The sequence below is a fragment of the Canis aureus genome, chromosome 35, assembly GCF_053574225.1.
Source record: "Canis aureus isolate CA01 chromosome 35, VMU_Caureus_v.1.0, whole genome shotgun sequence".
Lineage (NCBI taxonomy): Eukaryota > Metazoa > Chordata > Mammalia > Carnivora > Canidae > Canis > Canis aureus.
In genome coordinates, this window is record NC_135645.1 from 11,592,588 (window position 1) to 11,607,803 (window position 15,216).

At 39.3% G+C, this 15,216-nt stretch overlaps 1 protein-coding gene across 2 annotated transcripts in view; it reads right to left on the bottom strand.

Annotated features, from left to right (window-relative positions):
• Positions 1-407: 407 nt before the first annotated feature.
• GAP43 (growth associated protein 43) overlaps positions 408-15,216 on the bottom strand; it is a 101,794-nt gene continuing 86,985 nt past the window's right edge. For both annotated transcript variants that reach the window (XM_077883688.1, XM_077883689.1), the window contains exon 3: positions 408-1,109. In XM_077883688.1, the coding sequence (XP_077739814.1) occupies positions 1,021-1,109 (89 nt within the window). In that variant the 3' untranslated portion in view covers positions 408-1,020. The remainder of the gene's footprint in view (positions 1,110-15,216) is intronic.

A 15,216-nucleotide genomic window follows, 5' to 3' on the forward strand; every position in this document is an offset into this window, starting at 1 on the left:
AGAGATGCCCACAGTGATGTGAAGAGACACAGGGAGAAGATGGCCATTCATACATTGAGGAGAGAGGCTGAAAAAGATCCTTTCCTCCTCACCCTCAAGAGGAACCCATCCTGCCAACACCTTGATTTTGGACTTCTGGTCTCCAAAACTGTGAGAAATTTATGTTTGGTAAGCTACCCAGACTGTGCTTCTTTGTTACAGTGCCCCAGTAAATAAGTATAGTCCCCAGCAATCCAATCAAAGACCAAAGAGATTGGTCCTGACCAGAATCTTAGACTTCATCCTTCTTTTCTTTATCAGGGTCATTGATGTCAGACTGGGAGGCCAGAAAGAAGATGAAATGTCAGACGTCAATATGTCAAATCAACTAATGAGAAGGTGGAACAGAAACACAAGAGTCCTGGAGGTTGCTTACTCTCATGATTTATTAATATTCAGATTGAAAAAGGAGCCTTAGAGCCGCAAGTTACGCTAATTGGCACATTTGCTTTATTTATTTATTTGTTTATTTATTTATTTTCAAAACAAACTGGGTTTTTGATTTTTTTTCCTTTTTGTTCATTCCATCACATTAAAAGGAGGAAAAGAAAAATGGTTTTGAATTCACTCGATATTTTGGACTCCTCAGATGAACGGAACATTGCACACACACTTGGAACAGAGAGAGATAGAGAGGAAAGTGGACTCCCACAGGGCCACACGCACCAGATCAAAAAACTTGGATACAGTGCAAGAATTTCCCAAAATGATTGGATCATCATTACCAAAAACTCGCCATAACAACACCAAGAAACAAAAAATGTTTAAGCCACACTGTTTGACTTGGGATCTTTCCTGCTTTTTTTTTTTTTTAAATGTTTGCCACACAGAGAGAAAGAGGGCTAGTGGGTAGGAGAGGACAGACTCACGGATGTGAGCAGGACAGGAAGGGAACCTTCAGAGTGGAGTTGAGAAGAGGGTGGGGAGAGACAGGGTTCAGGAGAGGGGAGGGTGGGGACGTGGAAAGCCATTTCTTAAAGTTCAGGCATGTTCTTGGTCCGCCTCACGTTCTTCTCCTTTACCCTCATCCTGCCGGGCACTTTCCTTAGGTTTGGTTTCATCTACAGCTTCTGAGGAAGAAAACAAGGTGGGGAGAGGGGAGAGGGGTTAGTATTTTGTCTCATCTGTTCATATGATAATGCAATGCATTTCTCCTTTTCATACCGTTTCATAAGAGATTTAATATATAGAGATTTTTGCTATCCCAGTGATACAATTTCCCAGTTCAGAAGATGTTACCTCCAGAAGGCTGTTCAGTGACACATATGGATGAGCTCAGGAACAAAGCTATGATATCAGGGGAAAGAATCACTAAACAGAAATTACCATGGTCTTCAATCACTCAGCCTTGTAATTAGGGTATCCATACACGGGCTCTTCAAATAAGGAATCGACAACAGTCTTGGATCTCTTTTCCAACAATGTCAAGCTAATTGTGACAGATAGTTTTGGTGGATCATTGAACACCCATTCCAACTGTCTCATTTCTTATTTGTGGTGTTATAAAGGCTGGAAAGTAAAATACTTGAATTTCCAGATCCCCTTGAAGCTAGGGTTGTCCATGTAGCACAGTGATGGCCAATTAGATAGAGAATTCCTTGGAGAGGATCCCAGAGGAGGTGTTTGACCTTTATGCTATTCCTGATGCCTGAGACATCGAACAGTATCCGGTAGTGGAGCAGCTATCTTGTGACCATAAAGACAAAAACTATACACTAAGGATGGTGGGGCAGAAAGATGCGGAAAAAACTGTCATTGAGTGACCTGTCACTCCTGCACATCTTTTCCTCAGACTTTTTTTGAAATTACGAGACAAATAGCTAACCTCTAAACTAAACCATAGTAGTAGTTTTTAGTTTCTTTCAGTCAAGAACATTCCAACTGAATATGTTAATAATCCATTATGCAATGTACTTCACTTAACAAGGAACACTGCATCTTTTTAAAGGATAATTTTTCCTCAGGAAGTCAGCAAATTTTCTAACTCTTGCTCCTAGTTTGCTGATAGACTCATGCAATCGATTTCATGTTACAGACAGTTTACTAATATGCCAGCTTGTAGAAAGAGAATTCCTTTGCCCTGCAATCACCTGTGTTGATGACCTTAACTCCCTGTGTGGAGTGTCCCTCAGACTACCCTCATGCTCAATAATTTGCTAGAAGGACTCACAAGACTCAGTATACAGTCCTATTCATGGCTATAAGGCACTACAGTGAAAGGATACAAAACAAAACTAGCAAAGGGAAATGTTGCATGGGCTGAAGTTCGGAGGAAACCACACACAAGCTTCCAAGAGTCCTTTCCCCATGGAGTCATTCATGAAGGATGTGCTTAATTCCAGCACATCCACAGTTCGCAGCAGTGAATTGTGATATATATGAGATGTCATCCTCTAGGGAAGTTCACCTAGGCTTACAAATACATAGTTCTTACCAGAGGATGGTCATGTGGACACCCTCTACCTCGCATATACTGAATCCAGACTCCCAGAAGGAAAGCATAGGTCTACCATAAACCACATTATTTGCAAAAAGAGTTTAGGCACAGTAAAGACTCTTAGTTAGGGAATGGTGAGAACCCTCTCAAAATCCAAGTTGCTAGATGCCATCCAAGGATCAACTTCACAAGCAGCCTTTCTAAGAATTGAGAGGTGTTGAGACTAGAGAAATCAGAGCCTTTTAGGAAACCATAAGAAGAGATCATATAAATGTATGTCTCTTTCAAATCATTCAGCTATATGTTTATATTCAGATTAAGCTCAACATCCACATCCAAAAAGACCACCATTGGAAATATATTTTTGGAATTCTTTCTTTGGAACAACCATCTAATAATATTCTTCCAAATCTTTCAGTAGAAGAAAATGCTTATCTCCTTGAAGATAGATTTGATGAGGCTGGTCTGGTAAATAAAGTAGCAGCTATGATGGATAATTTTAATGTTACAATGACTCTTTTTTTTAAAAAAATTTTATTTATTTGAGAGAGAGAGAAACAGAGTGCAAGTGCGGGGAGGGGCAGAGGGTGACAAGCAGACTCCCACTGAATGGGGAGCCTGTCATGGGGCTCAGTCCCAGGACCTCGAGATCATGACCTGAGCCGAAATCAAGAGTCGGATGCTTAACCGACTGAGTCACCCAGACGCCCCTACAATGACTCATTTTTGACCAAAGTTTTAAAGTCTGATTTATTTTGGGGATTTGTCATTGACCATAAATTACTTCCAAAATATAATTGTTGCACTAAGGCTGCCTACCATTACTCATAAAGGTATTTTAAGGCTATAACCTTCTAAGTTGACCATTATTAACTCTTGAAGAATTCGGCATACCAATCATATTTTCCAGGAAAATTTTTTGTATCAGAACATTAACTCATTTCTGATCATTGTAATACTCTATGTACCAGCACTATTCCTCATGGATGATAGAACTTCAGTGCACTAATGAATCAGCTGATTTTCTGCTGAAAGAAAGCTTTCAGGTTTATTTCGGTGAGGTTCATTTATAACAATTTGGAATTATTTTAGATGAAGAGAACTGTCTGGTTATGGAATAAGGGAACAACATTCCAAAAGGGAAATTAGATTCAAGGAATTCTAAAAAGCAGACACACTTTCTATCTCCTGTTGGAGTGAAATCAGGTTAAATCCTCCCAAATTTCTGTACTTTCTCTTGTCACCCTTTGCCTGGGCCTGGGACAAGGGGTGAAACTTGCACACATTTGTTTATTGTGACAGAAAGTGCTGCTGTTTACTCCCTGTTTTTAACAGCTTCGATATCTACATATCTATTCTTTCCTTTAAAAGCTTTAAAGTATTTGAAATATAATTATTTGTTCATCCTCCCAAATTTCTGTACTTTCTCTTGTCACCCTTTGCCTGGGCCTGGGACAAGGGGTGAAACTTGCACACATTTGTTTATTGTGACAGAAAGTGCTGCTGTTTACTCCCTGTTTTTAACAGCTTCGATATCTACACATCTATTCTTTCCTTTAAAAGCTTTAAAGTATTTGAAATATAATTATTTGTTCATTTACTTGCCCAGTAGGTTGTTTTGGAACATCTGCAATGTGTCAGACATTCTTCTAGATATTGAGAAAAGGTGAAAAAAAAAAAAAAAACCCAGCAAATACTCTTGCTTTCACTTAAGCCTTTCAACAATATACGTTTAACAGACAATGAGACCCATAATCATAAATGTTAGCAGGAAGAGGGGTTTCAAAGAACATCTAGTCACTAGATATAACTCTTCAAGGGTAAAAACAATACCATTTTGCCCAACTTTGAACTTCCCTGTGTCTAGCATGGAACCTCATGCAGAAAGGGCCTTCAAACAATAAACATTTGTTGAATAAAAGAATGAATGGACATCCTCACTTTATACATGAGGAAACAGAAGTCCAGGTATTTCTCTAAATCGTATGGTTTTCTGATGACCTAGCCAGGACTAAAACCTAGAAGTTCTATTAATCTTGGCCAAATTTGACCAGAGAAAGTCAAGATCAAATTACTTTTTTTTCAGTTAAGCATTAGAAATAAGTAGCTAGGGTCCAGAGGCTTTTAATGACCTATAAAACCTCTGAGATTAAAAACAAATCATTGGCTCCAAAATTTAAAATAAAAACCATAAAATTAAAACTGATGAAACTCAATTAGTTGACTACAAAAGGAAATATGTCAGTCAGTTAGTTAAAACTCTTAACTGAATATATCAATTATATATACATTATATTTTATATGAGATGAAAGGAGTTTTTAAAAATTCTATTTACCTGATGATACTGAATAATGAAAAAAGGAGCATCTTTGTGTTAGAAGAAGGATAACTAGTCAGTAGAAATAAAATGTGTCAAGTCAGTGGATTCAGTGAAATTTTTATAGGCCACCAGGAAATTATAGGGAGAAAAAATACGGAGGAAGGAAATAATCTAAAGTAAGAGTCTTCTAAAACCAGAAAAAGCCTAAATGCAAATGAAGGAAACAGTAATCGGATGTGGAGCACATACCTGCTCTGGCTAGATTCACTTTGATGGAGACTGTATATGAGTTTGTGAAAGGTTTTAACCTCAAAGGAGAAGTTATTGGAAACAGAATCCGAGTTATGTATAAATCCATTGAGCCTGAATGCCAGAGAGAACTGCATATTGTGAACTTACTCCCTCACCCTTTAATGCCAACTCTAGAAAAGTCTTTGTAGTTAATAAATATATTGACCATATACTTGTATATGTACAGTTTCTTACCTGTTCTATTCAGCAACCTCATTGCCTCGAAAGAACCACAAATTATGATTTTCCTGACCCGTTGTATAAAGAGTTTAGCTGTAGCTAACATAGTTGAGCCCTTACTTTATGTTCACTCATAGCAGTTCTACATGTACTTGTGTCATATTTTTGAATCATTGCAGCTCTTTAATCATCCCATTTTACAGCTAGGAAAGCTGAGGAACAGTGAGATGAAGTAACTTACCTAAGACTATACCGTTTGTCAATGGCAGCAGTAAATTTCAACCTAAGATGGAGACATCAAGGCAGCTTCTATTTTAGATTGCTCCCCCTGCCCTTATCTTTGCCCAAGAAGAATGAGTGGGCTCATAGTGGGAACTAGAGTGGGGGTGGGGGTGGGGGCGTCCACAGGTACCTACACCTGCAGCCTACAAAGTCCAAAAACTGGCCTTAATAAAAGCGGCTCGGAATGGAGGGAAGAATCTTGATCAGTCTTGAACAATATGAAATCTGGTCTTGGCACTCTCTGCCACTAATTACATAATTGTAAATGCTAGAGATGAGTTAATATGTAATCTTTAGTATTTTGTGCAAAAACTTTGATCACCATGGTGAGTGTCAGAGATAGATGAATGGCTGAGGCCAGCTGGTCACTCCAATTATCATGATCCAATTAGGGTAAATAATCACATTCCCCATCTAGAGGATCAACCTCCCTCTGAGACAGTTATTGCTTAAGAAGAGGCTGTGGAAGCTAAAGATTGAATGGAATTTTTAGTACTCAGTGACACAGAACAAGTGGAAGTAAATGGGCCTGGAGCTAGCGAACAAGGAGAGCTTGGAGTTGCTCATGTGATTGCTGAAATCCAGCAAGTGAAAGGGTAGAAAATGCTATTTCTCTTGCAGGTTATATCTGAAGAGCATTTCTGCTCATGTTAAACATGGAAACCTAACATTATGGTTAAGAGATCATAGGAAAAGAAAGATTGAAGGAATCCCAGGTTATATATATTTCAGGTGACCAGTGAAGCTATTCTCATTGACAGACATTACTATTCGCTATCTAGCAATGGCTTCTCCCCCAAAACCAGTCTTCACCAAGGGAAATCAACCCCTAAATCCAGGTTTATTATGAAGCAGAATGTGTCCTCTAAAACAAACAAAAATGTACCCCTAAACCAAAAACTAATGATGCATTTTAACAGTCTGGTCTAAAGGGAGAAAAAAGTTCTTAAAAAAAAAAAAATGATATTGGGTAGTTTTTTATAATTATTGATATTAAATATATGAAATATTTAAATTATCAAAAACGATAGGTAGTCAATTTAAACAGATGATGTAAAAAAAAAATAATAAACAGATGATGTTACCATCTGGTAACCTTCTCTGGCATTGGTATTTTAGCCTTGACAAAAACATTACTTCTTTCAGATTCAAAGACCTCTTAGAAATGACCATGTTGGGGATCCCTGGGTGGCTCAACGGTTTAGCGCCTGCCTTTGGCCCAGGGCGTGATCCTGGAGTCCTGGGATCGAGTCCCACGTTGGGCTCCCAGCATGGAGCCTGCTTCTCCCTCCTCCTGTGTCTCTGCCTCTCTCTGTCTCTCTCTCTCTGTCTATCATGAATCAATCAATCAATCAATCAATCAATCATAAAAAAAAAGAAAAGAAACGACCATGTTCTTGGGGGTCTCCATGAATTTTACCATTTCTGTGTTAACTTAAGAAGAAAGTTAACATCACAGACAGTAAGTCATGTGTTCTTGAAGGCACTAGAGTTGAAAACACTAAAAAAGGGAAGAAACAATGTGTTCCCTCATTCATTTATTTATTCAGTAAAAGGTCCTGAGCCTCAATATGTACCACACTCCATTCAACATATTGCAAATACAGCAGCAGTGCTAGAGCAATGAAAAGACCAAGCAAGAATCTTTACCTTCCTGGAACTGGTGTGCTAGTAATCACTAGCATATTTATACGACAGCATTGCTGTCATGTGTATTGTTTGTTGGAGAAGGACCACTCCAAGTGGTCGTAGCTAGACAAGAACTCAGCCCCAAAGGGCATAATTTCTCCTGGATTTGAAAAGTTGAGTATCTTTAATAAAGCCACATAAGTTTCAAAATATGGAAAACCCTAGTAGTTTTCACATTCTCGATACATAATCACCATTCCTAAGAAAGATCGAGGCCACTTTAGAACAGCAAGAAAGGGGTGCCCGGGTGGCTCAGTCAGTTAAGCATCTGCCTTCAGCTCAGGTCATGATCTCAGGGTCCTCCTGGGATTGAACCTTGGGTCCAGGGTCCCTGCTCAGTGGGGAGCCTGCTTCTCCCTCTCCTTTTGTGCTCTTTCTCTGTCAAGTAAATAAATAAATAAATAATCTTTTTAGAAAACAGCAGGAAAGCTAGAAGTCCTTTCTGTATGCACTTGGAACAGTGTGGTGGTAGCCTTAAAAGAGTAAGGGGACCCAGGTGGGTGATCAGTGGTCCTTAAAAGATGTATGTCAAACTGGCTTTCTGATCTTTATTGAAACGGAGTCTGGAAGCAGCTCTTGGTTTTATGCATCTCATTCACTTCCTTGAAAGGGTGAAAATAGCACGTCTGCGTGTTCGGTCGGTGAGCAAATACCAGCAGCATATGCAGCAGCGGCTGCTCGAGTGCTCAGTAGGGCAGCCGGGCTGCAGTGCTGCTGGAGGGATGGCGGTGTTCCCAGCTGCCATCGCCTACCCTGGGCTCTAATGGCCCTGTTTACTGGCTCTGCTCCAGGGCCCTCCACAGCCCTACATTACTGAAATTAGGTTGAGTGGATTTCCGAGTAAAACATTATCTCTTGGGACCTGCCCAGCTCTCCCCAGCCTTGTCAACATTGATTAAATAGAAGCTGCTATCATCCTGGGGCCATGCCCACAATTACTCTACCAATCACACTGGGCTGGGGTGTTTGCTTTCTTTTTATTTTTCACTTTTCTTGAATATTAAACATGATCATCTCAAAGGCTCAAACGAAAATAATAAAAAACCCCATTCTGTAGCTAACTCCTATACATTCCTTTGTCATATACGTGGTCTTCCTCTTGAGCTGTAGACCAGGTTTCAATCTGGTTCACGGCTTTTTTTTTTTTTTTTAAAGATTATTTATTTATTTATTCATGAGAGACACAGAGAGAGAGGGAGGCAGAGACACAGGCAGAGGGAGAAGCAGGCTCCACGCAGGGAGCCCGATGTGGGACTCGATCCTGGATCCAGGCCCTGGGCTGAAGGAGGCGCTAAACCGCTGAGCCACCCGTGCTGCCCTGGATCATGGCTTTTTATGTCCCTGGGATCCACATTTTGAACCCCCTTTTTAAAACTATGTTTTACATTTTAAATTCCTTTCAGAGCACCGAGTCAGTATATACCATGCTGATGTCAGCAGAATGGTGCAGATATCGCCTATGCCTCCACCTCTTGCTTTCTGAGCCTTTGAAAGAGAGGATAATCCTATTGCTTATAACACTATTTACTTGAGAATTTAGAAGAGTAACAAACAAAAATTTAACTGAGGAGAAAACTCAAAGGCAGTATGGTGGGGGTGTCCCAGTGATATCTGAAACACACACATATGTTTACTTCTCTTAAAAGTTTAGGCCTAGGACCAAGCTGATTTGTATTCCAACTTTGACTTTGCCACCAATTAGTCATATGATCTCAGAGAAGTTACTTTCCTTTGTTTGCCTCAATTTCCTAATTTACAAAAAAATATGAATAATGATCGCCCCAACCTATTGCACGTTGTTTGGAAGCTGAAAGAAGGCATTTGAAAGGACTTTATCAAATTTAAAATGTAGAATTGTTGAGACTTTAATCCGACCTGTAAATGAGATTTGTGTAAAAAACACCAATCAAGTTTAACATTGTCATCCCAGGAGAAACAACACAAAACAAAACAATTTCCCAAAGGGATAAAAAACTTCTTTCTCATATAAATGATCAAGAGGACTTCTCCCCTAGAATGCTCCTGTAGTCTCTGATCAGAAATTAAGGGTACAAGTGATTTATTAATTAAATAACTATTCAGATCTGGGCTGGGAAAGAATCTAAGATCTCTAACAGTGGGAACAAAAGTTGGTGATTTTTCTGTCTCCTACCCCCTCCTTCCTTCCTCCTTTCTTCCCTTCCTTCCTTCTTTCTTCCCTGAAGATTTTTGTTCTGGAAAAATTAAGACAAAGTCAAAGAATGTACAAGTTGACTGGCCTTGAAAACTTCTTAAACATTCTCTATACAGAATGTCTGCCAAACCATCCAAAACTAGTGTTCTATCTTCCTCCACTAGAAACATGCAGGAAAATGTTTTAGAAATGACAATTTATGTGGCTCTCGTTGTTGGCCTAAATCATTTTTGGGACAAGATGGAATAAATACATAAAATTAAACAGTATTCTCATTATTTCTTACTGTTCTCACAATGCCTAAGTTCAACTTTTAAAGGTTAAAAATGAAAACAAAAATTGGGAGGATTTTCACTCTAGCATATTGATCAAGGGGCTCCACCCCTTCATCTTACCCTCCGCCCAGCTGGCAGTTGAACTGAAGATCCAGTGAGACACTGTTTCCTGTTAGTTAGCGGGGGACGGGGAGTGACACAAGCCCTGGTGGCTCCCATGACACTGAGAAGGGCCGTGTTAGGGATACAAAAGTGATGCTGTGATACTGAGTTTTGCTAATAGTGGTGGTAAGAAACAGTTTAGACTAGAACTTGAGTTGGTTTTCCTCTTTTCTGTGGAATTACCTATTGTTTAAATAGTCCAAAATTCCATCTGATAGGAGTTCAGCTCTCCATCGCCCCTTTTCACTTCCCAGTATCCCAAGTGAGGAGAATCCTAGCTGGGAGAAAGGCTTCTTTGCAAGTCTCCAGCCTTTACAAACTCCATTGTCTTAGAGGCCAGGCAGGCAGATAACATTAATCTGAAAAATCTGGCCACAGGTAAAATCAGTGGTAGGGTCAAAAGGCATTCAAAAATTTTAAAACAGGGCAGCCCGGGTGGCTCAGTGGTTTAGTGCCTGCCTTCAGCCCAGGGCGTGATCCTGGATCCAGGATCGAGTCCCACGTTGGGCTCCCTGCATGGAGCCTGCTTCTCCCTCTGCCTGTGTCTCTGCCTCTCTGTGTCTCTCATGAATAAATAAATAAAATCCTTAAAAAAAAAAAAGGAATACACTCAATATGAAAAATACAGAAACTAGGTTAAATTTTTTTTAAAAAAACACTCTCACTGGAAAAATAAAAGAAGGCAGGCTGGTGTCTGGAGTAAGACTTTTTAATTGTACCAAGAAGATACATTTGCGGACCCTGATTTCAAAACGAAAGAGGTTCCCTTTCATCAAAATAACAATCATATTTGTCTTCAAGAACCAACTTCAAATCAGGAGTCCTGAATAATAATGCCTCTTCTATTCTGCTAATTTTAAATCAGAGATCTTCGACTTACAATGGGGCTATGTCCCCAAAACCACATTGTAATTTTATTTTTTTATTTTATTTTTTTTAAATTTTTTTTTAAATTTTTATTTATTTATGATAGTCACACACACAGAGAGAGAGAGAGAGGCAGAGACATAGGCAGAGGGAGAAGCATGCACCGGGAGCCTGATGTGGGATTCGATCCCGGGTCTCCAGGATCGTGCCCTGGGCCAAAGGCAGGCGCCAAACCGCTGCGCCACCCAGGGATCCCTGTAATTTTATTTTTTTAAGATTGCATTTATTTATTCATGAGAGACACAGAGACATAGGCAGAGGGAGAAGCAGACTCCCTGCAAGGAGCTGGATGCGGGACTCGATCCTGAACCCCGGTATCACACCCTGAGCCAAAGGCAGATGCTCAACCACTGAGCCACCCAGGCATCCCCACATTGTAATTTTGAAAGTATCCTAAGTCAGGGGCTCTTGGGTGGCTCAGTTGGTTAAGTGGTCAGCTCTTGATTTTGGCACAGGTCATGATCTCAGGGTCCTGGGATCAAGCCCTGTGCGGGGCTCTGTGCTCAGCAGGGGATTTGCTTGAGAATTCTCTCCCTTTCCTTCTGCGCCTTCCCTGGCTCGCACAGGCTTGTGCTCTCTCTCTCTCTCTCTTATGAATAAATCTTAAAAAAAGAAAGTATCAAAAATTAAAAATGCATTTGATACACCTAACTCACCAAATACCATAATTTAGCCTTGCCTGTCTAAAACATGCTCAGAACACTTACATCAGCCTACAGCTGGGCAAAATCATCTAACACAAAGCCTACTTTTTAATAAGGTGTTGGATATCTCATGTAATTTATTGAACGCTGTAGTGAAAGCGAAAACCAGAATGGCTGTATGGGTGCAGAGTGGTGGTAAGTCTATCAGTTGTTAACCCTTGTGATCCCTTGGCTGACTGGGAGCTTCAGCCACCGCCCAGCTTCACGAGAGAGGATCCGTACCACATACGGCTAGCCTGAGGAAAGATCAAACTTCAAAGTACAGCTTCTACTGAATGTGTATCACTTTCACACCATTATAAAGTCAAAAAATCGTAAGCCAAATCATCGTAAGTCGGGGACCATCTGTATTCATACTTCAAGACTTTTTTAGTGAATGAAGTAAAAAAAAAAAATAAGGAATGCCTATTTCAGATTTTATAAATGGCCTACCAAAGCAGAAAGAGGTGGCAAAAAATTAAGTCACAATATTATCTCTCCCTTTGCTTGCCATTCAAGTTTTTACTACATTTCTACATCCCTACTTAGGCCCAGATGTCCTGTGCTCCTTGTCACAGATACTGTTGGTGCCCTCTCAGATCCTCTCTGCCATCTTCCAGCTGCTAGAGGTGTTGGCTGCCAATGGCCCACTCTTGCACCTTGAGTGGAGGTATGAACTGTGAATCACCCCAACCAAAGGTGATGACCCGGTTGCCCCTAATGACTTTTAGTGTCCTTGTTTTTTGGGGCAAAACAGTCTGTTTGTGGTACAGTTGGTACTTCAGAGTTCTCTGTGGCATCAGGCTGGGACTTCACTTTTTCCTGCACCCACATCTTTGTCTTCTTCTCCTAGTCCATCTTCTTTCTCACTCCCTTACAGATTTCCACCAATAAAGTACCCACACAAGAGTCCCATCTCAAGCTCAAATTTTAGAGAATGGGACCAGATTTATTCCTTTAGTCAAAAATTAAGTGCTGGAGTTGGGAGACGGGCCAATTACCTCAGTCAATGTGCATAGCAAGTCTTCAAGGTTTGAATCATTCTGGTTTGCTGCTTAATTTTCCTTCATGACACAGCTCAAATGTTGTTTCCACACCTCCAAGGCTATCCTAGGCATAATTAGTCAGTTCCTACTCTTTATTTATATGGAAATTATATCCTTTGCATTATACATCAGTTTGTGGTATACTTTTGAGTCTTGACTGTGAACAACTTTTCAAAGGAAAAGGATACATTTGCTAGAATTTAAACTTCACAAAGGCAGAGATTTTTTTTACCCCGTTGGTCTACCTTTTAATTAAAACCATGCTCTGACCGTTATAAACAAAGTAAGTAATAAAGCACTTCCCTCCTTTAGGAAAGACCACTCCCACCGGTCTTGCTATGCCACTGTTTTTAGGTTTCACATCCAGGCTAATTTCTCAAGAAAGACATCCATGATCCTTTAGACCAAGTCTTCTGTTATGATCCTCAGGCAGAGATTTTTTTTTTTTTTTTTTTTTATTTACTTTGTTCACTAATAAATCCCAAATGCCTAGAAAAGGATCTGGGAAAACACACACACACACACACACACACACGTTTTCTAGTGAATCGATTCATGTATATTAACCCCAACTCTAAGTATCATCCTTATCACAAAATAAACATTTAATATTTATAGAGGAAAGAATATATGGAAAAAAGAGAAAAATCCCAAGAATGCTTTGTGACATGTAGATAAAACCTGAATTGCCTCAAGCAGAAAAATTGTGGACCTGTAAAGTTTAAATAGCAGGGGTTTGTCTGAATTTCAAAAGGTTGCATTACAGAAAGGAACCTCCACATTATCCTGGCTCATGGCCATGGAAAGCATTATCCCATCCTCCTTTTCTTTTCTTTTTTAAAATTAACTTTAATTTTATGTCTATCTTCTAATTTTATAACAAACTACTGAGATAAAAAAAACCCCAAATGTAAAAAATAGATATGTACTAAAAGCATAACTATTTTTAGATGACAGAGTAGTGAATAAGAAAGTTGGTTCTAGAAGCAGACTATCTGCATTTAAAGTCTATCTCTGACACTTACCATGACTTTGAGTGAGCAACTTAACCTCTTATTGTCTCATTTTCCTTACCTGTAACTGATGGTAGTATTGTTACCCACCTTATGGTGTTGTTCTAAGATTGTTCTAAGTTGTTCTAAGTGTGTTAATTATTCAAGGTATTTAAGACATATTTCAGTAAGTGCTCAATAAGTGTCAGCTATTATTACCAGTGACTGAACAGGAACTAACATTGGCTTAATGTTTACTAGGTGTCAAGCAGTGTATTGAGGGGTTTCACATATGGGTATTTAATATGGATCTTCCTTGGCTTTTCTATTTCCTCATCAGTGGAAATAATATTAATATCTATCTCATAGATTTGTGATAAGCAAATGAGACTGTCACTATCTTGGTTTACCTATGTGCCTAAGAAATGTATGTTAACATCTTCCTCTCTCCTCTAATTCAAGCTAATATCAATCTTAGTGCACAGTTCCAATTTTTTTTCAAATAGTTCAAGAAAGGGAGATAAAAATCTGTGACTTAACGAAGCTTTTTCTTGTAGAGTGGAAAAAAATCATTCTTTGAAAAAAGGCTTTGAAGTCAAGGGCCAGAGTCCAGAAATGATTAAAACAGTGAAGATGACAACTGACCAAACTGGAAGGGAATGATTCTATGATGTATGATGCAAGAATCAAGGCTGCTAAACAGTGATGTTTCAAAGGCAGAACTTCTCTGCTTATTATCTCTGCTTAAGAACAGAACAGTCTCCTTTATTTCATGCCCAAAGAATAGCAGCTAATTGATTTCAAAACGAAATAACCGTATCTTTGGCTTTAGCTCCATTTGATTCCACAAATTTTGTAGCAAAAATTGACCACATTGAATGAACAAGAACTAGGTCACCCCCATCCCCAGATATATTGTAAATCCTGCATCCAGTAGGCAACTTACAGAGGGCATGGCGATTCTCCAGGCACAAGACATCACATCCAAGTTTAAGAAAAGATTTCCTTATTTCATAATAATCACTGAGTCTGAGACTTGAAAGAGACCTAAGACTTCTTGTCTTTAACCTTCAGGAAAATTATTGGATACAGTGAGATTTTTTAACTTCATTATGAGAAAGTTTTTTTTTTTTTTTTTTAATTTCCAGGAAGCTTTGTTGTCCTCTGGGGACAGGGCATATGTTGGGGGAGAAGTCCTTGGGGCTGTGTAGAGACTGCTCTGATGGGTTTTTCTTCCTACCTATGCATAACGCTCTAATGTCTGGACCTTCTAAAGCAAGGAATTACAGCAGACTTTGAAGGACAGAGTAAAGAAGGAGTAGGAAGGACGGTTTTCTTTTAAAAATTCCAGGTAAGAAAACATGATACTTTTTGGAATCTTGTTAAAATATGGTTAAGTTAGCATTCCCCACCACCAAGGCTTATCTATAATTTCTCCTGCAGCACTTTGGAGGAAGTTAGTAGTTTTTAAAAATCAGACCCTCAAGTTTTGATATTAATTATTTAGGTCCCTACTTAGGAGATGGGAAAAATTGAATAGGATTATCATTTATCATAAATCCGACTCATTTTTCATTGAGTCTATGTCTCAGCATTTCTTTCCCACAGTTTTTCACTTTCCTCGTAACAGGCTACTTAGGCACTGTACCAGCCTTTTCAAGTTTGTTTTTCCTTAGGTATTTCTATTATAGTCACCATAAATCTCATCTAGTGATCAGT